The sequence below is a fragment of the Monodelphis domestica genome, chromosome 2 (assembly GCF_027887165.1).
Source record: "Monodelphis domestica isolate mMonDom1 chromosome 2, mMonDom1.pri, whole genome shotgun sequence".
NCBI classification, from domain to species: domain Eukaryota; kingdom Metazoa; phylum Chordata; class Mammalia; order Didelphimorphia; family Didelphidae; genus Monodelphis; species Monodelphis domestica.
The window spans coordinates 483,210,628-483,237,915 of record NC_077228.1 but is presented as its reverse complement, the minus strand read 5'-3'; the positions used below and the strand labels follow the sequence as shown (position 1 = coordinate 483,237,915).

At 49.6% G+C, this 27,288-nt stretch overlaps 3 protein-coding genes across 7 annotated transcripts; 2 read left to right on the top strand and 1 right to left on the bottom strand.

The window, feature by feature from the left end:
* Positions 1 to 518: 518 nt before the first annotated feature.
* TAFA3 (TAFA chemokine like family member 3) lies at positions 519 to 10,353 on the bottom strand. Of its 2 annotated transcripts, XM_007485155.3 has the most exons (6): positions 10,051 to 10,353; positions 8,152 to 8,238; positions 7,703 to 7,818; positions 6,576 to 6,725; positions 4,529 to 4,653; positions 519 to 2,553 (listed from the first exon to the last, which is right to left on the bottom strand). In XM_007485155.3, exons 3-6 carry the CDS (start codon positions 7,815 to 7,817, stop codon positions 2,542 to 2,544), a joined length of 402 nt encoding a protein of 133 aa, XP_007485217.1. In that variant the 5' UTR covers position 7,818; positions 8,152 to 8,238; positions 10,051 to 10,353; the 3' UTR covers positions 519 to 2,541. The 2 variants fall into 2 exon arrangements, with proteins under 2 accessions (XP_007485217.1, XP_007485219.1); XM_007485157.3 differs by lacking the exon at positions 8,152 to 8,238 and having other exon boundaries at positions 10,051 to 10,182.
* A 5,334-nt stretch (positions 10,354 to 15,687) lies between these two features.
* On the top strand, positions 15,688 to 21,392 carry PPM1J (protein phosphatase, Mg2+/Mn2+ dependent 1J). Of its 4 annotated transcripts, none has more exons than XM_056819217.1 (10): positions 15,688 to 16,044; positions 17,327 to 17,441; positions 17,880 to 18,176; positions 18,584 to 18,696; positions 19,031 to 19,115; positions 19,537 to 19,655; positions 19,894 to 19,957; positions 20,156 to 20,263; positions 20,480 to 20,631; positions 21,106 to 21,392. In XM_056819217.1, exons 1-10 carry the CDS (start codon positions 15,725 to 15,727, stop codon positions 21,251 to 21,253), a joined length of 1,521 nt encoding a protein of 506 aa, XP_056675195.1. In that variant the 5' UTR covers positions 15,688 to 15,724; the 3' UTR covers positions 21,254 to 21,392. The 4 variants fall into 4 exon arrangements, with proteins under 4 accessions (XP_056675195.1, XP_056675196.1, XP_056675197.1 ...); XM_056819218.1 differs by lacking the exon at positions 15,688 to 16,044 and adding an exon at positions 16,057 to 16,364; XM_056819219.1 differs by lacking the exon at positions 15,688 to 16,044 and adding an exon at positions 16,400 to 16,741.
* Positions 21,393 to 21,594: 202 nt separating this feature from the next.
* Positions 21,595 to 27,005, top strand: RHOC (ras homolog family member C). The gene is made up of 5 exons (XM_003340408.3): positions 21,595 to 21,992; positions 25,430 to 25,593; positions 25,842 to 25,962; positions 26,163 to 26,293; positions 26,470 to 27,005. Exons 2-5 carry the CDS (start codon positions 25,438 to 25,440, stop codon positions 26,641 to 26,643), a joined length of 582 nt encoding a protein of 193 aa, XP_003340456.1. The 5' UTR covers positions 21,595 to 21,992; positions 25,430 to 25,437; the 3' UTR covers positions 26,644 to 27,005.
* The last annotated feature ends 283 nt before the right edge of the window (positions 27,006 to 27,288 follow it).

The following is a 27,288-nucleotide window of genomic DNA, read 5'->3' as shown; positions in this document are numbered from 1 at the left end:
ATTTCAACCTCATTCTCTAGATCATGACCCTCTTACCTGTGGACATAGTGATTGCTGGATGGGCAATTGTTCAGGAGTAGCCAGCATCCTTCCTTGAGCTAAATAGTTGGAGATGGTAAGGGAAAATTGTGTGTGGGGCTGGGACTCTATCCTTTATTCCTAGTCTTGGCCCTAGGAGGTGAGAATCTTTCTGCTTCACCATCCAGGAGTTCTGACACAATATCTCATTGGCCAACTCGTCCTAGAACTTTCTTGGTCTTATTCTAAATTATTCACTCACCAATCTCTCAGTCATAAAAAAATAAATAAAAATTCAGGTCTGATGCTTAGATTCCTATTACTCTAAAGGACAGGGAGAGGACATTATCTTGATGCAAAGGTGGCCAGGCCTTCCATAGGTTATCTAAACTATTTCTTTGCTTCAAGGGAGAATAAATCAGTTCCCAGGTCCTGCAGGAAGAGATAGTAAATCTTTTGTCTCTGTTCCTCCCCCCTACACCCACCTCTTGACCCCAGCATTTGCAGAGATTAAAATGAATTTAATATTTCAGAATCTGGTATTTACAGTCAAATGAGAAGCTGAGATTAAATACCCAGTTACAAAAATATGAAGATAACAAACTGTGGAGCAGGTTGGAGTGGAGGAGGGGGTTGGAGACCGGAGGTAATAGTTACAGGATAGGACAGAGCAGCATTGAGTATCAGGTAGGTATGTGCTCTCCTGAGGAAGACATTGGGACTAGGATAGGGTTAGGGGAGCCCAGGCATTTCCTTACCTGCCTGGAGAACTCCCTCTTTCTTGTTGGATTCCCCATACCTGGAGGTCTTCAACTTGAGACCAGACAACCACTTGTTGGGGAAGTGAAAAGAGAATGTCTATTCAGGTATGACTTGGTCAAGATGACCTCTGAGATTCATTCTGACATTTTGTAATTCCTTGAAGGTTTACCAGTTATGGTTGAATCAACATTCAGCCTTCTGGCTCCTTCCATCCCAACAACCCTTTCTTTCCAAACCTGAGTTATCATCATTTTTATATCTAGGATCACTTAGGGGTGATCATGGCCCAGAGATCTTCCTCAACAAAAGAGTTTTTATTTCCTTCTCATCTATCCAATCACCAGTGTCTCCTCCGGTACTCCCAGTACCCTCAAGCCTGCTCCCACAAAGACTCTATCCCATTCTTGGACCCTCTTGATTCTAACTTTGGGGACATGTGGTGTAGAGGGAAAAGGAGTAGTTTCAGGAAATATGGGTTCCATATTCTCTATTCAACCTAGAGAAATTTGTTTTGCTTCTCTGGCCCTGAGTTGTTTATTCCTTTATAAAACAAGGGGAAGATTATCTCTAAAGGTCCTTCCAACTCTGAACTCTGGGAGTCTATACCATCTCTACCAGCTTGACTATGGCAGGCAGAAGACACGAACCTCACTTCTGTCTTCCTAAGGACAGGGGAAGGTTGGAAGTAATACAGCAGCATTCACCCAAAATGCAACTGAGCATCTGGACACAGATGACCTTCCAATTAGATGCTTTGGACTTTTCAGGGACTGAAGTTGAGAGCTACCCAGTATTCTGAGACTGTGCAGTTAGATTTGGAGAGGGTAGCCAGCCCCTAGTAGGGGATTCCTGGACATGGGGGACAACAGAAATCCAACTTGACAGCAACTCTACTCTGACCTCCCCGAGAGAACCCCCCACTCCTATTTCCCTCCCTTCTCTGAGGGCACATCAGGCTCCTCTACTTAGGAAAAGATCCACATAACAAGCACCCCTTGTTTAAACAGCCCATTCCTCAAAATTGTTCCAGCTAGGATGAATAGAAGGCAATAGCTTCAGAGAGATGGAAAAACCAGTGGTGTGACCCTTTCCTCTATTAAGGAGGCTCTGTTAAGGTCCCACTCCTGAATTCTATGAAACAACCCCACTGTACAAACTCCACTGAGACATTGCAACTTCACATCCTCCCACGTGTCTCTTGTGCATCCAAATGAGATGAGGCCATCGCCAACTTGTGATAAGAGAGGAACATCAGTGGCTTCCTGAGGACATTAGATCCAATTGGGAACCATGGATGTGATTCCTCTAGTTTGCCCCCATAAGCCCAGGGAAAGGGAGAAACCTAAAAGATAGAGAATCTCATTTCCTGGCTTCCTCTATTCCCCAGCAGCCTCAAAAACAAGAAATCTCTCTAGTGTTCACTCGTCCCCTATGGTTTCATGTGTGTGTGTGGTGTCTCCATTTAGACTGTAGGCTCCCTCAGGACAGGAATTATGTCCTCGATGTCTTCACTTAGCCCAGTGCTCTCCACAGAGGATACTTCAGAAACACTTGTTGCTTGCTTAGTGGAAATGCCCCCAGGAAGGAGGGCATCGCAATGATGTTCCGGTCCACCAGAGAACATTGCCTTGCAATTCTGATGAGGCAAGCCCACCCAAGAGCTTTCAGTCATTCCCATCTTCTAGGACCCTGTTTCCTCTCAAGCCTCCTTTGGCTCATGGTTCCATTGTTCCTGTCCAGCCTGGACTGTATCCCCAAGGGCTATCGTGTGACCTGAAAAGTAGGATGAGGAATTGGGTATGTGTAAGTCCAAGACCACCCTCGCCACCCTCCATGGTCTGCTCAGTGAAAAGACCTTCCAGAGATCTTTTGACTCTTTCCTCTGATTCATGACTTTGGCCATGCTGAGCAGAGAGGAGCAGAATAAGCCCAGGCATAAGGAAATGAAACTAGGGGTCCCCACTGCAGCTCCCCATGCGGTAGGCATGATGCCGACACAATTAACTAGCCTCTCTCTACCCAGCATCTGCTATCTCTACACCTATCCACTAAGACACTTAGCTACTCTGCCTCCTTTATTCTTAAAGATCCCAAGAAGATTCCACAGCCAATCTCTCACTTGCAAATAATTATAATAGCTGATGTACATACTACACACGTCCATTATATGTATATATGTATATGCATATGTATACATGTGTGTATATGCTTTGAAGCACTACCAACATTTTTAGCAGCTAGGTGGCACAGTGGGTAGAGTGCTAGACTTGGAGTCAGAAATAACTGAGTTCAAAAGTGACCTCAGACACTTTTTAGCTGTATGACCCTAGACAAGTCACTTAACTCTGTTTATCTCAGTTTCTTCATCTGTAAAATGAGCTGGAGAAGGAAATGGCCAACCACTCCAGCATCTTTGCCAGACATGACCAAAAGGACTTAACCACAACAACCACCAATATTTACTCGTTGGAGTCTCCTTACTCTGGGAAGAAGGAATGAGGAAAGTGAGGCATGTGGTGTTTAAGTGATCTGACTATGGTCACACTACTAACCCAGACATATATGAACCCAGGTTTTCCTGACCCCATATACAGCATGCTCTACGGTACAACATAGTCCCTCTTCCAGTTGGCAAACAAGGGGTGCTTTGTAGCTAAGCAGGGTCTCTACTGCTCCAGTTTGAGCCCCCATGGCTTTGTTTCAGTCTCTGTGGAGACGGAGAAGAGCCTCCTGGCATCCTCCTTCTCACAGCTCTGCAGCCTCTTAAGGCTGCTTTACAAAGCCTCCCTCTCTCTGTCTTTTTACAATCATTTTTGGATTTAGGCATCAGAGGGGGCAGAGGCAGGGAGCAGCCTAGCTCCGGCGTAGAGAGATGAAGCCGCGCTCGCCTGTATAAATGGTGATGAGAGAATGATGTGACTGATTAAGCAAGGCACACATGGAATTGCTAATGAGTTTGATAAAATTTTAATTACCCCTTGTTCTGTGGGGCAGGCAGCAAACCATGAAAATAATAATCGTGTCAGGCTGTACCACAGCAGAGCTGTCAAACCAGAGAGAAGTGGGTAGGGGGCTAGAGGGAGAACTAGGATGAGTGGAGCCCCAGATCCACCAGGGTGGGTGGGTGGGCAGGAAGGCTACTATCCCAGGAATTCTGGGAAAGTGGGGGGGTCTCCGATATTATCCCATGCAATTTTTTTTAACCCTTACCTTCTTAGAATCAATACTGTGTATTGGTTTCAAGGCAGAAGAGTGGTAAGGGCTGGGCAATGGGGGTTAAGTGACTAGTCTAGGATCACACAGCTAGGAAGTGTCTGAAGTCAGATTCAAATCCAGGATCTCCAGTCCCTAGCTCACTTTCAATCCACTGAGCCACCAAGTGCCCCCATCCTATATTATTTCATTGATTCTTGGATGATCAATTGACTTCTTTCTATTTCAGTGAGGCTTCAGGATGGGTTTCTATCATTTCTCTCTCACCCTGGACAGAGGGAGGATACATAAAAGGGGAAGGAACTTGCCAGGGATACCCAGAACGTGAGGTGTAGAAATAAGATTAAAATCCAGGTCTTGTGTTGTTCCCAGAATCAAATCAGACCCAGGACCTAGGGCACCTCCATGGATTCATCCCCATGGCTTGGATGCATGCCATTGGTTGGCCTCCCTCCTCAAGATACTCCCAGGAATGTCCCCCTCCTTTCCTTTCTTCCTTGAATGGGCAGGGGATGAGGGATCCATTCCCAGGTACCTTGGTGGTTTTGACCCTGTTCCCACTGCTACAGCTCCATCCAGACAGGTCTGGGAGCACCTTGCACTCTTCCTCAGGCAAACAGGGCTGCATTTGACACCACCACTTCTGCAGGACGATGGAGGCTGTGGGAATGGACAGTGATAAGGAGTCAGCACAGAGAGAGCATAGGTCCATCCCTCTGCTGCTGGAGAGGACCATGAGAGAAGCCTTCATCCACAAATCCCCTGGGATATGGGCTTCCTTGAGAGGGAAGCAGAGCCCCGAGCCCAGCACATGTCCCTCTCCCAGTGCCATCCCTCATCTCCATTTCTAAGAGGGTTGCAGCAAAAAGGGACACCTCCTGGACTGAAGCCTAGTTAGTGGTGCTCCCACAGGAACTTCAAGCCCAAGTAATCCCTCTGTCGCTGCAAGGACAGCCCAGGCCAAGTAAGGGCAGGAAACAGGAGCAGTCCATCACTGTGGCAATTCCTAAGTTCAACCATGTCACCAGTGTGAAGGCAGGATCTTTCACTTAGCCCTTTCCTGTGGCAATAAGACTGTGTGTGTGCGTGTGTGTGCAAAAGTGTCAGGGGGGTTGAAGGAACACACGTGATAAGTTCATGAATATACAAGAGGGTTAACAGATAGGGGAATGGGCAAGGAATAAGTACTAAGAGCCTGCCATGCGCCAGTCACTGCTAGACTCTAAAGATGCAAAGACAAAAATGAAGTAGTTGCTGCCTTGTGTGTATAAGTGTGCCAGAGCAAGTTTGTGAGAAAGTAAACATTGGAGTGTTGACAGTGTAAGGATGAGAGAAAGAGAGAGGGAAGGAGGGAGGAAGGGAGAAAAAAGGAGAGGGAGGCAGAGAAAGATACAAAAAAAGAGGGAGAGAGATGTGACTGTGTAGGAATGTGTTTGTGAAGAGAGAGAAGAGAAGAGAAGAGAAGAGAAGAGAAGAGAAGAGAAGAGAAGAGAAGAGAAGAGAAGAGAAGAGAAGAGAAGAGAAGAGAAGAGAAGAGAAGAGAAGAGAAGAGAAGAGAAGAGAAGAGAAGAGAAGAGAAGAGAAGAGAAGAGAAGAGAAGAGGGGGAAGAAAGAAGAGAGAGCAAAAGAGAAAAAGGGAGAAAGGGGAAAGAGGAAAAAGATCTTGATCTCTGTGTTCATAAGAAGGTGAGGGTATGATTTATCATTGTTCAGTCATTTCAGTCATATCTGAGTCTTTGTAACCCCATTTGGGGTTTTCTTGGCAAAGATACCAGAGTGGTTTGCCATTTACTCTCCAGCTCATTTGACAGATGAGGAAACCGAGGCAAATAAGGTGAAGTGACTTGCCCAGGGTCACACAGCTAGGATATGTGTGAAATCAAAATAAACTTAAGTCTTCTTGACTCCAGGCCCAAAGCTCTATCCACTTCACCTCTTAGCTGACCTGAGGGTAAGAGATTATGTACATTTGTGATGGTGGGCATCCAAGACATGGATGTGAGGGTATATTGTGAGAGAAGAGTATAAGAAGCAAGTGTATAAAAAGGTGGGGAAAAGAGTTCAAGATGGTGTGAGAAGGTAAAAATGTGAAGGGGGAAGTGTGTAAGAAAGGCTCTTTGGGGACTGCTGGGTAGCTCAGTGAATTAAGATCGAGCTAGAGACTGGAGTTCTAGATTTAAATCTGGCCTCAGACACTTCCCAGCTGTGTGATCCTGGGCCAGTCACTTGACCCCCATTGCCTAGCCTTTACTACTCTTCTGCCTTGGAACCAATATACAATATTGATTCTAAGATGGAAGTTTAAAAAAAAAAAGCTCTTCTCATCTGGCAGGAATAATAATGCTTTTGTGCTATGTGCATGAAAAGAATTCTTCTTCTTATAATCATCAGCATTGTCAGTCATCATTACAACAATAATCTCTCTTCTGGACGATGGAACCAGAAGCAGGAAAGAGAACTTTCACCTCCCAATGCCAGAAACAATATTGGAATTTTTCATGTTTCCTGCTGTTCTCAGGGGTCTTGCCACCTGCCTCCCCCCACCTCCACCCCTGACCTAAACCATGTCCCCAGCCACTCACCATCCACACAGGAGGGCTTTGCCCTAGTGGTCCCTGCTACCTGGCCTGGGAAGCAGGAGCATTTGACTGTCTGAGAACGCTCCTCAATTCGGTTGCGGTTGCAGCATCGATGCGCAGCAATCACTTCACAGGTGCCAGACTCCACATTCACTAGAAGAATAAATGTTAGCCAGGATGCTCTAGTACTCTTCTTTCCCACAGAGCCATGTAAAACATCTCCTGACATGTAGCTCCCCTCCTCGCAGGGCAGAGAATATTTTGAAAATGATTTCTAGGGGCAGCTAGGTGACTCAGTGGATAGAGCACCAAGCCTAGAGTCAGGGGGACCTGGATTCAAATCCAGACACTTCCTAGCTGTGTGACCCTGGGTAAGTCACTCAACCCCCATTGCCTAGCCCTTACCATTCTTCTGCCTTGGAACTAATACACAGTATTCATTCTAAGATGGAAGATATGGGTTTAAAAAGAAAAAAATTAATTCCATTAAAAGGTAGTAGAAATCCTCCCTGTGTTTCAGGATATTCCCAGTCTCTTATGAAGGAGTACTTGTCCTAAAACTGAGACTGATACTTCAAAAGAGCCCTACCCACCCAGGCCAAAGAGAATGAGCCTACAAGCCCTCCCCATCTTGCCTTCCTAATGTGGGGGAAGAGAGAGGACTAGAGGACTTATAATTGAGTGGGGAGGATTATCCGATTACATAGGCTTTGACTATTCCAGAAGGAAAACCACAGAATTAGGACAGAGGTCCAGACTTAACCCTTGAATCCCCACTCTCCCTGGTTCAAGTCTCTCTTCTGATTTTTCTCCAGGGTGGGACTAGTTTGGAGAAATTGGATTTCTTTCCTGGGGTCTATGGAATGCCCTGAACTTTGTGTTCTTTTCTTAAGCATGGGATGAGAATCAACCCCAAGTGATCTATCTATCCACTAAGTCTGGCATCTGTTTAGGATGACTAGTGCCTCCCTCTCTAGTCTTTCTCCATTCCTCTGAGGCTGGGTCCAAGATCATGTTAGCCAATCAGAGGGTTCTCCTCCTCATCTCAGTTGCAAAGCTCTCCAAGAGTTCCCCCATCTTTTGAAAGCACATTCCTCATGTTCATGCCCCCCCCCCAAAAAAGAAAAAACCTGTGTGAATCCGAGGATATGATGAAGCAAATGCCAGCCGTGCCCACAGTGGGATCAGGCAGAGCACCAAAAGACAGACCCCTGTGCTTGAGCTCCGGCAGTCCCTGTCACTCATTCTGAAAAAAAACAGACACAAAACATGTGGGAATAAAACAAGGGTACAACTCACTTCTTCCTCTTTCAATCCCAACCAGGATAGAGATCCCAAATATACCACTGAAGGGGACTGGAACTAGAGAGAACCCAAAGGAACTCACAGAATGGGGTAGGGAATGGGGGGGGGGGGTGCTGCTACTCAAACCATAGGAGAGAAATGGGGAAAATAGTCCTTCAGAATTCAAGATGGAGGCTGGAGACCACAAAAAAGGTGGAGTCAGAATGTTTCCTTCCTTCTTTCTACAAAGTCTTGGCTACCTCCCTTGAATTTGGCCCCTCTCCCTCTGACTCACCTCTTACTGGGCTCCCAGCTACTGCCGTTACATGCACTGGACTCAAACTGTCTCCACCAGGGTGAGTAAGAGAAAACATTGGGGTCTCTGGGTAGAGAAAGGGGGGAGAGAGGGACAGAAAGACAGAGACCGAGAAAGAGAGAGTTGAGTTTAATGTTAAAGGACAAGGAGAAAAGGGGAAGATACTTGTGGAATTGGGGTGTTAGATACTAAAGTTAATCAGGCAATCCCTGGGCAAAATTTCCAGAGGCCCCAAAACATTCCTGCTTCTTTCCTTTACTCTGAAAGGGTATGTGTTTCCTCTTTCCTCAAAGTCAAATGCTTGATGCTTATCTGAGGTCATCTCCTCTATAAATCCCCCCCCCCCAATGGATGGGAGAACTAGGGACAAGGGGCTAAAGAACTCTTGGTGCCTACCCTAGGGTGAAGAGGGTTGTATTCCACAGGAATGAGGGCATAGAAAAGGTTGGGACTGGCTGGGTAACAAACAATTCTTGTAGCAATAGAGGGACATAAATAGAGTCAAGGAGCAGAACACACCTGGCCCTCTTCTTACAGGAAACAGGTAGAGGAATTGAGACTTTCCCCTTCAAGAACCTGCCCCAACTACCCTAATTCCCTGTCCATCCCAGTCCTTGTCCCTTGTAGAATCCCTGCTCAGTTTCTCTTTGAAGGAAAAATTGAGGTAATCCCAATTCTACTGTCAATATATCCCTATCTATTCTAGAGGACCAGATCATACAAGGTCTCTGATCCTCAGAGTAGAACCCCAATAGTTATTCTTTCACTTAAGAGACCCCTTCTACACCAGAGAGAGAGAGAGAGAGAGAGAGAGAGAGAGAGAGAGAGAGAGAGAGAGAGAGAGAGAGAGAAAGAGACTGGGTGAGAAGACTTAAAACCATGATATTAAGTATTATATATCAGATAAAGATGACTTTCAGGACCACAAAAAAGGGGCTGGTATTAGTTCCCAGTTCCACCTTAAGCAGTGAGTGGATGGAGTCAGTGACCTTGCTGATCAGACTTCACTTTACCCCCAGTAGGAAGCATATAAAGTATTTTGAAGGAAGGGAAGAGAAAGGTTGCTAAGAATAGGGAATTCCTTTTTGGGGACCATTTTACCTCTCTCTCTCTCTCTGGTGTAGAAGGGGTCTCTTAAGTGAAAGAATAACTATTGGGATTCTACTCTGAGGATCAGAGACCTTATATGATCTGGTCCTCTAGACCTTTTGGGGGACCATTTTACCAAGGAGTTAACATCCACACAGTTTGAGAGGTAGGTGGAGCTCTGTAGAGCAGAAAGGCCACTCAGCCAGGATCTGGCCACCTCACCCCCCCCCCCCCAAGTACTTTTATTTTGATTATCTTCTATTCTCCTCTTCTCTGCTGGCCCATCCCCCAATTCTCATAAACTCTCCCGGCTTCAAAGGACTACCAGGTAGAGAGCTGTGTATACATTGAGGGAAGGATGTTGGAATGAGATATTGGTGCCCTCGATGGAGGCCTTTTACAACAGTCTTCCCTTGCCCATCCGCTCTCATTAACAACTGGAGAGAGTGGGTTCTCCTTGGGGTCTGTTTCCACTATGACATCAAAAGGTTTGGTGTCTACTTCTGCCTCAGTTTCCCCTCCTGTCTCCGAGGAGTGATCCTTATGGCACCAAACCATCACCGAGGTTCTGGAAGGGTCGAGACCCTCCTCTCCTCTCTCTCATTTGCACACATCATCACTAGCAGTGCACTACCTTACAGAAGAAATTAGGGTCCAAGTATGGAGACATCGGGTACCCTCCTAGCTCACGGGCCAAGACTCCCTCCACTTTCCCCTCCCCCTCTTAGTCCGGGCCCCTCTGGACACCCTCCCAGATGTCGACACCTGGGGCTTCCTCGTCTCTCGTACCTGCTGCCGCTTCTGCTCACCGAAACAGAGGTCGCCCCTGCTCCTACACTCGAGGACCAAGGACCTGAGAGCGTGTAGCCGCGACCGGGCCGTTGCCGCCTTGCAGTCGCTGCACTGGCAGGCTTTCTTCGGTCGGGCACTATCCAGAGCCCCTGGATCTCCGTCACCAAGTTGCTGCGCTCTCGGAGCGGCTGGGCTCCAGCCAGGCTTTCTTCGAGGGTGCCGCTCCCAGGGCGCCGGGGAGCTCGGGGCACGGCCCAGCCCAGCGCTGCGGAGCTCGGCTCAGCTCCCTCTCTCTGTGCTTCTCTAGCCCCGAAAGGCTAAAAAGCGCGCAGTCGCTGCGTATCTGTCCGCGGCGGGCCGCCTCCCCTCCCCTAGCCCTGCACCAGCCGCCAGCCGCCTTCTACTACTCCTGGGACAGCACCTGGCGCAGCGCAAGAGAACGCAGCGCAGGGAAACCCAGAGCAGCGCGGCCGAGCCCCACTAAGCCGCTAGAGCCCCAGCCGGGACAGCAGGGACAGCGGGGACAGCGTCTGCGAGGGGGCGGTCGACGGGGACAGGGTAGCAGCGGCCTCTGGCGGCCACATAAGGAAGGAGGAGACTGGGGAACACCTCGACCCCCATCCCCCGCCCACTCCCAGTCATTGCCTAAAGGTAACCTTTATTAGCACGCTGGTTGAACTCTGCCAAGTTCCGAGAAAAGCTGCGCCTGACTCCAGGTCCCGAAGCTCCCTTCCAGATCTGAAATGGCACCGTTCTTTGGTTCATTCATTCCCTGAGGTGCCCCCTCGGAGTGGGCGAAGGGAGGGGCAAAAGATACTGTCAGAACTGGGACTGAGGGTAGGTAAGGTAGACAGTCACTCAGGGTGCAACATGGAGGCGGGTGTGCAAAGAGGGACTTAAGTGTTCCTTTTTATAGATATATATTTTTAATGCAGTCCCCCAGGGCTTAGGAACACAGCTGTGAAAGACTTCTTCCATAAGTGAGTCCTTGAAACCAAAAAGATTCCTCTTTTAAGAAATACAATTGTATTCATGCTTTCCTGGAGACTAGAAAGAAATGAATCTATAAAATGAATCTATAAAAAACACCTCTGTCTGGGGCTTACCTTTGCCTCGCCCCAGGTCGGGCTGGGTATCAGGGAAAGTAAGGGTGAATGAGCCTTATCTTTGGACCCCCTTTAGGACTGCACCAGGCAGATCAGCAGCCAAAGGCAGAAAAAAGTCACAAGGCATCCAAAGTTGTGTGCTCTGGTCCACAGCCCTTTCCTAGCCCCTCCTCTGGGACCCGAGGCGATCGAAGATTTTAGGTTCGATATTGCCTTCAGTCCGCTTATCCTCCAGTCTTCTCAGCTGATCCTACCACTTTATATTCCCTCCACACCCACTGTCTTGGACCTCGGGCAAAAACCTTCCTAATTATGGGAGGAACCCTGGACTGATTTGCAAGGTTTTAGGCTTCCAAGAGTCACATTTATCCTTTAGCTGTAGTGCTTTTCCTAAAGTACAGGTCTGACCATGTCATCTCCCTACTTAATAAATCCTAATGGCTCCCTGTTGCCTCTAGGATCAAATATAAATTCTCTCTGGCATTTAAAGCTCTTAACAACCCAGCCCTTCCTACCATACCACTTTTCTTATGCATTATTCTTCTCCAAGCACTCTGCACTCCTGGCCTATTTGTGCTCTCACTCCATTTCATTACCCCATGCCTCGCTGTTGCCCATGCCTGAAATATTCTGCCTCCTCATCTCTCTTCCTCTTAGAATGACTGGTTTTCTTTCAAAATTCAGCTCAAGAATCTTTTATATAAAATCTTTCCTGGTTGCCCTAGCTATTAGTGCATTCTCTTCTCAAATTACCTTATTTTGAGTGAGGTGTTGATGGAACTAAAGTCAAGGAGACCTAAATTAAAATCTAGTCTCAGATTCTTACTCTGTGATCCTGGACAAGTCACTTCATCTCCATTTGCCTCAGTTTCTTCATCGGTAAAATAGGGATAATAGCAGCACCTACCTCCTAGGATTGTTGTGAGGATCAAATGAAATAATAATTATAAAGTACTTATCACAGTGCTTGGCACAGAGTTCTTTATAAATGTTCACTATTATTATCATTATTACATAGCTATGTTGGCATTACATCCTAATGAATATAAACCCCTTGAAAGTATGGACTATTTCAGTTTTGTTTTTGTGTCCTTAGGATAGTTTCTGGGCACTTAGTAGGCATTTAATAAATGCCAGTTGATTGATTAATCCTAGAGATATAGGACTGAAAAAGGAATCTGGGTCATCTAATCCAACCCACTGAATTTGCAAGTGAAGAAACTCAGAACCTGGAGGTTTAATAACTAGCCCACTTTGGCATTCAGCATCAGAAGAGAGATTTGAACAGAGGTCCTTGGATTCCATGGCCAGTGCTTTCCCCGTTATACCACTATGCCTCTTCTTTTTCCTTCTTCTCTCTCTTACCTCCAGGTAAAAATGGCACAATGGTCACTTAAAGCAGCATCCTGAAGCCTAGTTATCAAAGGTGACTGACATAGAAAGTCTGGCTAATAGTGAAGAAATTATATCTCATTCGCAATAATCCCAGAAAATAGAATAGATTTGGGGGCAATGAGTTTGGATGAAATCTACAGCATCAAAGAATTAAAGAATCTCAGAGTTGAAAGGGGCTCACTCAAGAAACTTCTAGTCTAACCCTCACTATATTTGAAATGTAATTCCTTCTACAGTATCCTTGGCACTAAAATGGTTAATCTACCTCCTCCTGAAGACATCCCTTTTCCCAACCCCTTAGAGCTACTTTCAGCATCAACCCTTTCTACTTTGTGGTAGCTCTAGTTATTAGGAGTGTTTTCCTTATTATGCAAGTGCTCAAATGGATTCCTGATTTTATCAACTCCTGAATTCTATCCTTGCCTGCTCTTATTGTGACTATTCCACATAAATTTTCCTCAACATGCTAGAGATCTTCCTCTCTTTCTTCTGAATTTGTGAAGGTACCAGTGGAACACTCTGGCTGTCCACTTGTCATCACCCTTCATTCTTGGGATTATTTAAAAGATTAGTCTGTGGAGGAAAAGTAAGGGGAAAAGCAAATGGTAGCCTGAACCCTTAAAAATTGACCCAGGTCAGTTTTGCTTCATCTAGTCCAGGGCCTTCCACCTAATATAATAAATATCCAGAAGTTTTGTTCAATTAGATGAGACTTCCTTTAGAGAAGTCATTTTTCTATGCTATAATTCTCTCACCCTACCCTTCACCCTATCTATTACTGAATCATCAGTGGGAGAACAGAGACAGACCACTGCTCTCTGTTACCTGATGACATCCTTTCTTTAGCCCTGGCCAATGTCACAGAAGCCCTTCTTTTTTTTTTTCAATCTATCTACTCCATCCACTTTGGACTGGGCTCCAATTTCAAATCCTCTAATAGTCCAGCTCATTTGAAGTCTTCTGTGGTAGTAGGACAAGTATAAGTGTTATATCTCACTTAGGATAGAAATATGCCTGCCAACTCCCTTCAGTTCAATAATTCAATTCGATAAACATTCATTAAGCACCTAGCTTGATCCATGCTAAGTGATGAGTACACAATATTTAAAAAAAAAAAATCTCTGCCCTAAAGAAGCTTACATTCTAATGGAATTCTCCCATTTCCTCTTTCTCTTTTGCATTGAAAGTGCAACATTTGGAAGTCAGTCTCAGGGTCAAAGAAGCCTCATGATCTCCCATCATTGAAGTTTTCAACTTAAGACTGGCTCAGGCATCGAGTGGGTATAATTGGAACAGATAGAACAACAGCAATGACAAAGGAACATTTATATGAACTATGAAATGCACCAAGCATTTTACAGACATTATCTTATTTAAATCTCACAACCACCCATGAGGTAGATACTACTATTATTATTCTCTCCACTTGACAGATGAGGAAACTGAGGCATAGGAAAGGTAAAGTGACTTGGTGGTGTCCCACTGTTCTGGTGTAGATTGACATATATGGCCTCTAAGTTCCCTACCAGCTTTAAAAGTCTATGATTCCATAAGTAAGAATTAGAGGAGTAAAGATGAAGGGATCAGGAATAAAATATTTAGGCAGTGCCAGGGTGGGAAAATTTCAGTTATGCTGTAAGTCTACAAGGTCCTGACTATACATACATACATACATATATATATACATATATATATTCTTCACTGACCCCTTGTAGTTGGGTGAGGGATGTAAAGCATAAAGAATGGCTTGGTAACACAAGAAAGCAAGGAGATGCCCCAGAAACACTGAATAATGAGAACTAGGGTATTTCTGGAAAATTGACATACAGTGACATTCTTATCTATGCCTTCAGGTCAATTCCACACACATTTATTAAGATCCTTTCAGGTACAAGGCAGAGAGACTTCATGGCTTAGTGATTAGTGGGTGCTAAGCTTGGAGTCAGGAAAATGAGTCTGAGCTCAGCCTTTGACACTAATTCTGTGCCCCTAAATAAGTCACAAACTTCAATCTCTCAGGCTTACTATCTAAATCAAGGGCAGTTTGTGGCTTCTGTTGGTGAAGGGAGTTCCCCAAGCAGATGAAATCACAGATCCTTTGGCTCAATCTAAGCTATCTTGGCTCTCTGTCCCTGTTTAAGATGCTCTCTTTTTCTGATTTTCTATTGTACACCTATGTTTTCCAATCCTTTCCCCCCACCCCAAACCCCAACCAAAGACAGTTAGCTTGGCCTGTGTCTCCCTCCAGCGGTAGTTGCTTGACAGGCTGTGTCTCACTGAACCTACTTTGTCAATTATTACCTATGCCATCCCACCAACACCCCAAAACTCCGGCCCCTTGGATTTCTGATATTGGGGAAACAGGATTAGACTATGGTGACCAGGTGGAGAGGAGGCAGCTAAGTTTTAGAAGCTGGAGGTGAGAGGGAAGGAGAAAGAAGATAGAGGTGGTCTACCACGAAAAATGACCACAGAGCAATTATTCTCAGAGGAATTACGCGTTTAGATGAATTCACTGATTCTGGGTAGTTTGCTCATATTCAAAGTCATTATGTTCCCCTCCTCCATCCCTCCCCCTACACACGCACATATATTGTCGTAGTCTCAGTCAGAGGTGTTGTCACACCAGGTCATCAGGCAGCCTCTTGCCCAGCGTTGCTGACACTTATTTCCTCAGGGCAGCCACCTAGTTAAGACACTGAGGTAATCTGGTTCAGCCCTCTGCCTTCAGGAAGGTCCCCCTACAAGCCTAAAATGCAGGTGGAGCTTATTCTCAGAGAACGCCATGAAAAAGCCTCCTGGGTTCCTCTTCTTTATTCATTGGTTTCTAGCTCCTCAGAAAAGGACTTCTGGTTGAAGTCTGGCTTAGGACCCAGGAAACCTGGCCAAGACACCTCCTACAGACAGAAGAACCATTTCCTTTCCAAGACAGTGAAGGGAAACTGAGGCAAGGGAGGATGCAGAACTTAGGGTGAGGTGACGCTAGCGGTAATGCTGTTTCCCAGTTGGCCCGGGAGAAGTGGAAGCCACGGAGAATTAAGCTTAGTTTAGAGCTCACCCCCATCCCGGACCCGAAAGGCTGGTGTCAGCCCCTCCCTCTTAGCACTCTCAAGGGGGTGGGGCCTTCTTGGGGCGGGGCCAAGGCCGGGGGCGGGGCCAAGGGCAGCAGCATGCTAAACCGAGTACGCTCTGCTGTGGCGCACCTGGTCAGCTCCGGGGGCTCCCCGGGGTCTGGGACCAGTGAGTGTCCAACCCCAGCGTCGCCCGACTCCACTGCTCCCCAAGGGACACCCCGGAACCCTCCGGTGGGGCCTAACAGCGGATCGAAGGCACCTGGGGGCGCTGTGGAGAACCGGGGGAGTTTCTCCCGACCGACCTTCTTGCAGCTCAGCCCCGGGGGACTACGACGAGCCGAAGACCATGCTGGCCGGGTCGTGCAGAGTCCCCCAGACACAAGCCGTCGTCTACCCTGGAGTACAGGCTATGCCGAGTGAGCCCCCCCAACCCCATTCTAAAATGGCATCTTGGGAGCCCGGACCCCAAGATACTCCCTCTTACCCTCCAGTTTTGCCCCTGAAATCCTAGGATTCACTTTCCCTCCCCGCTCCCGCCCCTCGGATCCCTGTCTCTCTTTGGGATGCCTTCACTCCAGAAATCACGGCTTGAAGCCAGTGTCCCCAAAAGTCCCCCCACTCAGGGACCTTCCCAAGCCCCTCACTCTTTCCTTGGATCCCGCCCCACCATCCTGGAGCGGGGAGGCAGCGGGCGAGGTTGGAGAACCGTAAGAGTCGGTCGCTTCTTAGCTCCCAGGTTGGCAGTTAATGAATAAGTGAATGCGGGGGAGAAAAAAAGGGGGGAGGAGGGTCTGTTAAGATTGGAACTAGGCTGCAGCTGGGTAGCACCCTTGCGCTGACTCCTGGCCTGAGGACCGGCCATTCCCCTCCCCCTCCACACCCAGAAATAGCCTGGGACGCGAAGCTTCGGTTCTCCTCCCTTGAGGAGGGGCGAGGTGCTAGGGGCAGGTGGAGAGGGGGAGCTGGATAGCTCCTTCGGGGCGACGGAGCCAAGCCTAGGGCCGAGCCCAGCTCTGCGACCCGGCGCGTTCCCAGCCAGGGATGCATTTTTAATGTCTCTGCCGGGAAAGCCAAAGCTTGAGATGAGATGGAGCTGGTGGAGGGGAGGAAGAGGTAGTGACATAATCTGCTCCCCCTCCCCATACCCACCTGCATTATCTTTCCCAGGCCGAATGGGCTATGCACCGAGGGTATACCCCAAGGGGGTATCTTACCCTCCCCCCATGTAATTCCTCTTTCCCTGAGTCTTGGCACTTCCCCATTTTACCAGGGATCGGAGACAGTCCCTGTCCCATTTTAGGATGTGTAGTGAAGAGGAGGAAGAAACAGCCCAGGGAGGGTTTGGTTCCCCCTCCCCATAGTGGAGACAGCATCTGAGGAAGTACAATTTCCTGTCCCTTCCCCTGTCATCTCCCACCCCCATTATAATACTTCTCACTGAAGGGGCTTTATCCTTTGTCAAGATGAGGTATGAATGGAACTTCTATTAGATGGGTGAGTAGGACCCCAACCGCCCCAAACTAAGGCTCTGTGCATATTCCCCTTTCTTCCTACCCTTGTGCCTGTCACTGGCCTGTATCCCAGGCCAGCTCTGACCTTTCAGCACTTGGCTGACAGGCTGAAGATGATGGGGGGAGGGGTGTTATTCTGGGTCTCTGGCAAAGTGTCCAGCCTGATGTGGTCAATCTGGCCTGGCAGGGTCATTAATGCAGGCAAGAGTCGGCATAATGAGGACCAGGCAAGCTGTGAGGTGGTTTATGTGGAAGGCAGACAGGCCAGGACGGGTGGGCCTGGGAAATCCATCAAGGACCAGGTGAGTTTCTCATGCCCCCTGACTTTTGTACCCATTTCAAAATCTGAAATCACTTCGGAGACTTGTTTCCTCGTCTTGGCCCTAACCTTAATCAGCCAGCTTTGACTTTCTAATCTTCAGCTTTTGATTTTTTAAAATCTGTTTTCATTTGGATTTTTAAAAAATCATACAGTTGTTTTTGAGCCCCCCTTTAAAAATCTTTTGTTTTCAGTTTATGTCGTCTGACTTACAGTGAGTGCTCCAACATTTGTTAGTTAGTGAGCTGGTTAGTGGTTTAGCCTTTGGCCTTGATTCTATCTGGCCTCACATTTCTGACCCAATTTTTGACCTGTCTAGACCGACATTGATGCTCTTCTCTGATCCCATCCTTTATTGGCCTGATTTGATCCTCTAGAAGTTATTGTTACATATCTCCTGCACGTCTTCATTCCTCTTCAGGGCCACCAGGGTCTCTACTTCCATTACTGGGGCCTGTTTGATGGACATGCCGGAGGTGGAGCAGCAGAGATGGCTTCTAGACACCTTCATCGGCATATTCGGGAGCAACTTCAGGGCCTAGTGGAGATCCTGCAGGACCCTGCTCCACCCCCTCTCTGCCTTCCATCCACTAGTCGGGCCTCTGTCTCCTTGGACTCCCCATGCCCTGGTGGGCCCCAGCCATGCTGGCCACTGCAGAAAGAGGTGACCCATGAGAGCCTCGTGGTAGGGGCCATCGAGAATGCCTTCCAGTTCATGGTAAGAGGCAAGTGGAGTATCTGGGTGGGAGGGAGTTAGGACCTAAGCAAGGAGGCAGATACTTGTGGAAGGGATCAAACTGACTGTTCCCTGTACCCAAAAGAGAGGGGTCCAAAGAATCTCTGTGGGGATGTGATGAGATCAACTTTCAAGAGAATCAAAGAAAGGAAGAAGTTTCCTTTCTTCTTGTGGCTCTGTGGATTCCATCCATCTCTGACTCTTCCGCAAGCAGAGCCCCCCCATTCCCCAGCATTGTACCTCCTTGACTTTGTCCTGCCAACAGTATAGTTGGGTTGAACTGGGAACAGGGACAGATATGGGTCACAATTTTTTCCCTGGGGTGGAGATGAGCTTCTCTAGCCCCAATTCTTTGCCCTCACACACCTCCCACCCTTCCTTGATGGCAGGATGCCCACATGGCACGGGAGCAGAGGAGCCAGTATGTAGTAGGGGGCTGCTGTGCCCTGGTCGTGGTCTACCTGTTAGGGAAGATGTATGTGGCCAACGCTGGAGACAGCAGGTATGATGGGTCAAGGAGAATGGAGAGGGATCTGGTTTCAGGGGGCTTACTAGAGGACTAGAGGGCAGTAGCTATGAGAACAAAGAAACTACCGGCATAAAGAAGTCATAGCTGATAAGGGAAGTCAGAGAATGCAAAGAGGTGGCATTTAGGGACAGCACAATTGGGAGAAAAATCACTGGAAGAGGGTCTGGGGAGGGCCTGAGTTGAACAATAGATCTAGTGTCTTTGGTACTTTTTTTAAGTGAGCTGGGAAGGTCTGGCCAGAGCCTCCTTAGTCCTAGAGATTGGTTTGATCTTGAAGTTAGTTCCGCATTCCTTTCCTTCCTCCCAGGGCTATCATTGTCCGAAATGGGGACATCATTCCAATGTCTCGGGAGTTTACCCCTGAGACAGAAAGACAGAGACTGCAACTCCTGGTGAGACTCCACCCTCACTCTTCCCTTGGCACCTCCCCTGGACCTGAGTTTTCCCAGGGCTACCATGCTTTCTACTTTACACAAAGACTTTGTCTTAGTCTCTTCTGCTATACTGAATAGCTACCCTCTGGGCTGAGGAGAGGCTAAGCTGAGATTGATTACCTGATAGGCAGAAAACCCGGCCATTTAAATTTCATATTCTGCATTTATAGTTAAGATAAGAGGAAAGATCATCTGGATGATGGTGGAAAGGGGGATTTTTTTAGTCCCTGTGAAAGTCACACTGCTATGCAATAATGTACTGATAAATTATGTACAAGAGTGGGGAGGGGTGATGTGACCCAATCCCAGGACCCTCCTGCTCTCCCCAGTTTCCTTGGGTACTATCTACTCTTCACCAACCCCTGCTCCAATCCATCAGGGCTTCCTGAAACCAGAGCTGTTGGGCAATGAGTTCACCCACCTTGAGTTTCCCCGAAGAGTCCAGCCAAAAGAGCTAGGTCAACGAATGCTGTATCGGGACCAGAGCATGACTGGCTGGTAATACTGCCTTTCTGCTGGTTATTGCTTGGTCCCTTCATCTCCCCATCACTGGGAGGCCTTTCCTTTGGCAAAACCAGGTACCTCGCTGTCCTAAGCAGTTGCTGGAGTGGAGGTTGGTTATAGGGATAAATGCTCCTTTCCCAGGGAAATTAAGTGAGAATCATGGTGGTCTGTACTTAGAGGGACAAAGTTGCTTGATGTCTGGGCAATACTTTCCCTGTTTCCCCTTCTTCAGGGCCTATAAAAAGATTGAACTGGAAGATCTCAGGTTTCCCCTGGTTTGTGGAGAAGGCAAAAAGGTAAAGTCCCATGGGGAAGAATATGGGGTAGGTAGGAGGTGAAGGAAGGGAAGGAGATGGGGGAGGGAAGGAAGAAGGACAAGGAGAGGGGTGAGGCATAAAAACTCTTTTATAGAGCTAGAAACTCCATGAGCATGAACAATGGTCCAGAAAACCTAGATGGTGAGGAGGATTTAAATTCAAACCCATTTCTTTCAGGCTCGGGTAATGGCCACCATTGGAGTGACCCGGGCCTTGGGTGACCATAATCTTAAAGTGTGCAGTTCTACTCTCCCTGTCAAACCCTTCCTCTCCTGTTTCCCTGAGGTGAGTTGTACCAATCCTCCCACTCACCCCACTTTTTGAACCCCTAACACTCTTCTCCCCTTGATTCTCAAATCTTGTTTATCAAGGCCCTCTTTTCAAGTTTTACACAATTCCCATCCCTCTCTAGCTTTCTGTCCTTCCCTCCTGACTCCCCCCCAGTGATCATCTATCTGATCCACCTAATTTGCTTCCCCACCCCATCCTCTACATCTCCAGGTACAGGTGTATGACCTGACTCAATATGAGCACTGCCCAGATGATGTGTTAATCTTGGGCACAGATGGATTATGGGATGTCAGCAGTGACAAAGATGTGGCTGCCACTGTGGACAAAGTGCTGTCCAGCTATGAGCCCAACGACCCCAGCAGGTAAGGTTGGACAGAAAAGTGACAAAAGGAAAACCCTGCTCTACGGCTCTCCCTGCATGCCTGTGTTTCTCAAGCCCTGAACTTGGCACCAGAATACCTGGTTTCAGTTTACCACTTAGCCACTCATTAGCTAGGTGACCTAGCCTATGCCACCTAACACAGGCTAGGTTAACCTGCCTTTTCACTTGTAAAATGGGGATAATACAAAGCCCAGCGGTAGCATTGTTCCTGAGACCTTGGGTAAGTTCCTTGAATTCTCCAATCGAGGGCTTTCTCCTAAAAGCTGCTTTCCTGGTCCATAAAATAAGACTATAAGCGTTTAGATTCTTTGGGGGTCTCAATGCTGTTGTGAGCTAGTGAATGGGAAAGCTCTTTAGAATCAAAGATGATACAAATGTAAGCGACTACCATCATTATGACTCTTCCTTTTATTATTACATGAAGGTAACCTGAGTACATGTGTGTTCCTGGCAGGTACACCGCACTGGCCCAAGCCCTGGTCCTGGGGGCAAGGGGCATCTCCAGGGAGCAGGGCTGGCGGCTCCCCAATAACAAAATGGGCTCAGGCGATGATATTTCTGTCTTCGTCATCCCACTAGGGGGGCCTGGCAGCTACACTTAAAGGGGGCCTAGTCTCCCTCTCCCCCAGCTCCTCCCCAGCCCAGACCTTCCAGGGGGTTCAGTAATACTCTTCAGTGACTACTTGTCAGCTGCTTCTCCCGTACCGGGGAGGTGTGTAAATAAACTAAACTGACCCCAAACCGCGTGCGTCTCTACTTTGAAGGGGAAAGGTTAAAGTTGGAGGGGATCAGGACTCCGCTGGAGGAGTGACCTAGGAGGCCGGCCCCCTGCCTCGAGGCTTTCCCCAGCTCCCGCCTCCCTCCTAAATCCAGGTGGAGACCCGGGAGCGCTGGCTGAGTTGGCCGCAGGAGGGCAGCCTCGGCCGCTTCCGGACCCTACCCCGCCCAGAGCTTCTCCCAACTTTTCCTTAGCCGCCCGATGGCTGTGCCCTGGGGCACCCTCCTAGCCCCGGGGACTGGGCATCTCTCTGCCTACCCACCTTTTCCTGGGCCCTCCCGCTGGGTCCCCATCCCTCTACCTCATAAGCGCGGACTACTCTGAGCAAAGCCAGCCCCGAGGACCCAGACTAGAGACTTTAGAGGGTGGACGCCAGCGCCGGAGAGAGGGGCGTGTCCCTCCCGGCCTCGGCCCAAGCTCAACCTCTTCCCCGTCCTTTCCCCGCCCCCCACCTCCCCGGCCCGCCCCCTCCCCGAGGCGGCGCTGAAGGAGGGCGAGGCGGCCCCCACCCCGGGTCAGTCTCTCCTCGCTCAGTGACTGCGCAGCGCGAAGCGGAGCCCGAGGTACCCGGGAAAGGGGCAGGGGACCCCGGCCAACTTGTCCTGGGGATGGGGGTGGGGGCAGCCAAGTAGCTTCCTCCTTCCTTCTCCGGCCTGTGCTCCTCGATGGCCAGGTAGAGAGCGAGAGAGCCTCAGCTTTGGCCCGGGGCCGATCCCTCTCTAGCTGGGGGAAGGGTCCTGTTTGCCCTACCCAGTAGACGCCGCTCCCCGTCTTGGGCTGCGCAGGGATGAGGGGCTGGGCAGGGGGGGGGGGGAAAGGAAGGATCTCGTTCTCCCTCTCCCCTCTTTCCGGACCCCTGACCCTTACCCCCCAACCCCCACCCCCGTCCCGTCGGTTTCCCGAAGCCCTTCCTCCTCCTGGCTGAGCACTGGGTGGCCCTAAGTTACCGGGAACCAGAGCCTGGCGTCCTGGGTCTCATATTGGAGGGCGGCCTGCGAACCCCAGCGTGGTACTTATTTAGAGGGAATGGGGCAGCGGAGCGCAGGCCCCTTCCCTGGGTGGGGGAGGGGAGGGGGACCGTCTGGCTCCTAGCCAGGCTCGAGGTCCTTTGGAGCTAGTGCTTATGTGTGTGTGCGTGCGTGTGTTAGAGTTATGGGTGGATTTCTGCCTTAGGGAACCCTAATGTAATGCCCCCCACCTCTAATGAAGCTAATTAGTGAGCGACCGAGGGTGAATCCCGATTCTAATTAATTAATAATAATTAATCCTAACATAACCCCACTCCTAATGAATATAAGAATGAGAGAATTCTAAATAATAATCGTGATCTGATGTAACCCCATCCCAAATGGAGTATATGTGAGAGAGATCTGAGTGTGTTCAAGAGAGACCGTATGTTTTAAAGAATCCTAATGCTATGCCCCCCACCCCTCCGGGTCAGGCCTGGAAGGGGGCGGGGTAAGAAAAGACCTAGCAGGCTTTCTAAATAATACCCCTCCTTTCTGTCCCCACCCCTCCAGACCCTTTTTTGTCAAACCTCCCCACCCTCCTTCAAGCACTTGGTGAGACCTTTGTAGTTTTCTGGTTTCTTGCCTATCCTCCAGAAAAGAAGAAAATGCTAAAGTTCAGTTCCAGGATAAGGTTTCTCTCCCTTTCCAAGTTAACATAAGCAAGTTAAGATCCTCTCTGCCCTGGGACAAGGATGGAGGGAGAGGACTTCCGGCCCCACCTCCCCGATTTCCCCCTCACCCACCCCCTGTTCTTTCCAATAGCCAGTCTCCAAATGGGATTCAAAGTTGAGGGCTGTGTCTTCCTAAGACACAGATTTTCTTCTGCCAGGGTGGAGCTGGAGTTGAGGGCAAGCCATGTCACCCTGGAAACACAAGAAGCAGCTTCTTTGGAATAGGGTCTTGGTGAATCCAGGTGTATCTTCTCACAGGCCAGGCAGAGAAGGCCCAGTCTCCAGCCTCTCCAACCAAAGGGGGGCTCCAGTGAAAAGAAAATGGAGTGAGAAGAGTGGGTGCAAGCCTACTTAAGGCCTTAGGTGTGGGATTAATGGGGCAGCTGTTGTCCCCAGACCTTGGAGCACCCTGGCCAATCCTAGGTCCAGTCCTCCCTGCTAGAGTGACAGTTTTCCACTTTCCCTCCCTGGGCCTCAGTTTCCCCATCTGTAAATTGTTGGGATTGAATTGGAACAAGAAGTTGGAGAAAACTTACCACAGCACCACTGCCCTCCTACCCAGGCCCTGCTTTAGATGACATCCACCATGTTCCTACCCTTGGGCACAATTCCTCTGTCACTCTCAAAACACAGAAGCCCTGGCCATGTTCTAATTGACTCTCCTTTCTAATCTGCTCTGTAAACTGGGGTAAAGCAGAGCAGTCACCCCCTTGATGACTGGAAGTTGTTTTTCACGTGGTGGGGCTTTCCCCAAGGCTAGTGCTGCCCCTTGGTGGTGAGACTAGTGGAGTTGGGGATGGCAGCCCTTCCTATCTGTCTCGGGTCTCCAGGCCAGCTGATTTTTCCAGTGTTTGTCTGTTGAATTTTGAAGTGGAGGAAGACAGTTTGTAGAGGAAATGCTGGGTCCATAGCTGGAGGAAGGGTCACCAAGGTCCCTTTTTTCTTTCTCCCCTCATCATCCTAAAGGAATCCTTGTGGTGCTTAGAAGGCGTAGTCCTGTTTCTTCTGCATTTAATAATGTGGTAATAATAATTCTGCACCATTGGCCTAAGATTTAGAGCTGAGCGGGATTGTAGAGAGAATTCAGCCCTCAACTTACACACCAAGAAACTAGAGCCCAGGTGGAAAACCATCAACCAGTCGGAGAAATGGGATTTGAACCCAGGTCCCTCCGGTTCTGTTTTTGGATCATGCTACTTTCCACTACACCCCTTTTGCTACCTCCTTGTGGACAGTTGTTGAATCAGATGCATTTTCATCCTGACATAACTCCCTTCTTCCTCCCCTTCCCCCATCCTACCTAAAACTTGCAAACAGGTTAGCCCCAGTGGATGTTATTTCCATTCTGGTGGACATCTCCTTTGCTCTAATGATAGGTTACTGAGAGCACGGAAGGCTCTACACCCTGGCTGGCCAGAGTGGGCCTTTGTTTGGTCCGTGGGACTGGCTAGATTTCCACCCCTTCCCCCAGCGCACCAGGTTCATCAGGTTTCCAGAGCTGCCCTCTTCCTCGGGGCACAAAGAGATCTGGGAGCTTAAGGTGGCTGGCTTGGCTCCTTTTCCCCAGGGAAAGAGGAGAGATTTTTCCTTCCTGGTGGAGGGGGAGGGACATGGGAAGGTGTGATGAGTTGTTTGGGACATGTGTGCTGGGGAAAGGAAGCTGACTCTTCCCCGCCTGAGTCACCGGGAGGGGTGTTGGAGGGACTGGGCAGGGCCTGGGAGGGAGCCGAATTTGGTTGGGGGCTGGAGGAAGAGGAGCCAGAAAATGGCTGTTCCAGGGAGTAGCCCTGATCTGGAGAAGGCTATTCTCCTGTGAATTCCTTTCAGCCAGAGATGCTGTGTGACTGCCCTACAGTGTGGCTATTGTCCCCCTCCTGGGGCTCAGTGACCTAGTGGAACTGCCAGCCCTCGGGGGAGGGGGTAGGCAGGCTGCCCAGGCACCAGAGATGAGGGTATTGCCAGGACTGAGCCTCTTTTGTGTGCTTCCCCGCTGGGGGGGGGGGGGGTCTGTGCCTGTTGCTACTGTCCTCAGCCTGGGGGTTCCCTGGTTTTTCTGCTCTTCCTTCTGAGAGCTACCACACATCTCATCTCCATGGGCCTGGGGAAAGGCCAATTTCAGACCCCTGAAGCCCATGGGGTGACCCTAGCTGTCGGGGGTGGGGGGACTACCTCGAGTCGCTAAGACACCCATGTAGAACAATCCCAGCAGGGATCTGCCTCTGTGTACCTGTTTTTATGGGTTCAAGGAAATGCTTTAGGCTATCTGATCTTCCCTGGCTAAGCTCATTGGTCCCCACTGACCCCTGTCTCATCTCTCAGCTCCAGCCATGGCTGCCATTCGGAAGAAGCTGGTGATCGTGGGGGATGGTGCCTGTGGGAAAACCTGCCTCCTCATCGTCTTCAGCAAGGACCAGTTCCCCGAGGTCTACGTCCCCACCGTCTTTGAGAACTACATTGCTGACATCGAAGTGGACGGCAAGCAGGTGACAGACCCTGGCCCATTCTCTTGGTTTGGTGGCCCTCTACCCAGAAGAAAAGCCAGTTAGGACCCCCCTCCCCAGTCCCCCCAGATGTCCCTCATTTCCTCCCCTATTGGCAGACTTCTGGGAATGGGTATGCCAAGTAGAACTGAAAGCAGACACCATCCAGCAAAGTCCCCGAACCTGGGGGGGGGGCTCCCAACCCAGAGTTCCTTTGGGGCGCCAGCCACTGACTTGTGCTTGTCCTTAAGGTGGAGCTGGCATTGTGGGACACAGCCGGGCAGGAAGACTATGACCGACTCCGACCTCTCTCTTACCCCGACACGGATGTCATCCTCATGTGCTTCTCCATTGATAGCCCCGACAGCCTTGGTGAGGCATGGAGGGGAGGGGAGGGTTATGGGAGATTCCCTGACAGCCCTGCACAAGAATGAGGCCCCTTAGCGGAGCAGCCCCACTGGGGGCCTCGTCTTCCACCCTCTCCTCAGTTCATAGATGCACAAATTAATGTCCTGGGATTCTTGGCCAGAGGACAAGGGGCCCGTGTTGATGGGGGGCGGGTGTCTCTGCAGAGAACATCCCTGAGAAGTGGACTCCAGAAGTAAAGCACTTCTGCCCCAACGTCCCCATCATCCTGGTGGGCAACAAGAAGGACCTGAGGCAGGACGAGCACACGCGCAGAGAGCTGGCCAAGATGAAGCAGGTGGGGCTGAGGATGGTCCCCAGGATGGAGGGGAGGGGAGGGCAAACAAGGTTTCCTCCCTGCCCCTGTGCTTGGTGAGCTAGCGGAAGCCCTGGAGCTCTAGGACCCATTTCCTGCTAGGAGGAGGCTTTGGGGAAGCCCCAGCTTCCCTCCTGACCTTTCCACCCTTCCTCCAGGAGCCCGTGAGGTCAGAGGAGGGCCGGGACATGGCCAATCGGATCAGCGCCTTTGGCTACCTTGAGTGTTCCGCCAAGACCAAGGAGGGGGTCCGAGAAGTGTTTGAGATGGCCACTCGGGCTGGCCTGCAGGTCCGAAAGAACAAGCGGCGACGGGGCTGCCCTCTGCTCTGAGCTCCCCGCCCAAGGCCCACACAGCGGACTCCATGTTGCTAGTTCTTGGACCCTTCCTGCCCAAGGCTGCGTGTGTTCTAATCATGCCCCCCTGCTCTTGATCCTTTGGGGGGCCCCTCATGGGCACTAGAGCTTAGATGGCCTTTACTCCCACCTGATAGGAGACTGGGCTTTCCTGATCACAGAGCAGGGGTAGGGGGTGAGGGGGAGAGGCCTCAACTGCTTCTCCCACCCTAGGGGTCACCCACCAGCATTTTTTTACATAACTAGGAAGGGAGGCTTCTCCCCCCACCCCACTTTAGGCATGGCTGAGGGTTAATTCTCATCGAGGAAGACAATAAAAGCCTATGGGAACTCTCCCATTTGCTCTGTGGCCTCCCCTGTCTCCCCCAGCCCTCTCAGACACCTCCTGTTCCCCATCCTGAAGGAAGAGAGGCTGCTGAGGTTCAGGGTCTCACTGGAAGGCCCCTTTTCCCTGGGCTGGGCCCAGAGAATGAGGTCAGTCTTGGCCCAGTGCCCAGGAGGAGGGATGGAGGGGAGTGGCCTTTGGCTGGGCTAAAATTAGCTGCTGTGTGGGTGGCTTCCCGTCCACCTCCCACTCAGCTTCCTCCTCAGCTCTAGGGGGGTGGGGGGATGTCAGGGCCC

Bases quoted from the DNA above. Each gene is read 5' to 3' on its own strand.
- TAFA3 (XM_007485155.3), bottom strand. From the start codon at position 7,817: ATGAGTGACAGGGACTGCCGGAGCTCAAGCACAGGGGTCTGTCTTTTG. The intron at 6,726-7,702 runs GTTTTTTCTTTT...TTATTCTTCTAG, and splicing joins ATATCCTCGGATTCACACAG to TGAATGTGGAGTCTGGCACC. The intron at 4,654-6,575 runs GTGAGTGGCTGG...CCATTCCCACAG, and splicing joins AAAGCCCTCCTGTGTGGATG to CCTCCATCGTCCTGCAGAAG.
- PPM1J (XM_056819217.1), top strand. From the start codon at position 15,725: ATGCTAAACCGAGTACGCTCTGCTGTGGCGCACCTGGTCAGCTCCGGG. The intron at 18,177-18,583 runs GTAAGAGGCAAG...CCTTGATGGCAG, and splicing joins AGAATGCCTTCCAGTTCATG to GATGCCCACATGGCACGGGA. The intron at 19,958-20,155 runs GTAAAGTCCCAT...CATTTCTTTCAG, and splicing joins TTTGTGGAGAAGGCAAAAAG to GCTCGGGTAATGGCCACCAT.
- RHOC (XM_003340408.3), top strand. From the start codon at position 25,438: ATGGCTGCCATTCGGAAGAAGCTGGTGATCGTGGGGGATGGTGCCTGT. The intron at 25,594-25,841 runs GTGACAGACCCT...CTTGTCCTTAAG, and splicing joins TCGAAGTGGACGGCAAGCAG to GTGGAGCTGGCATTGTGGGA. The intron at 25,963-26,162 runs GTGAGGCATGGA...GTGTCTCTGCAG, and splicing joins TGATAGCCCCGACAGCCTTG to AGAACATCCCTGAGAAGTGG.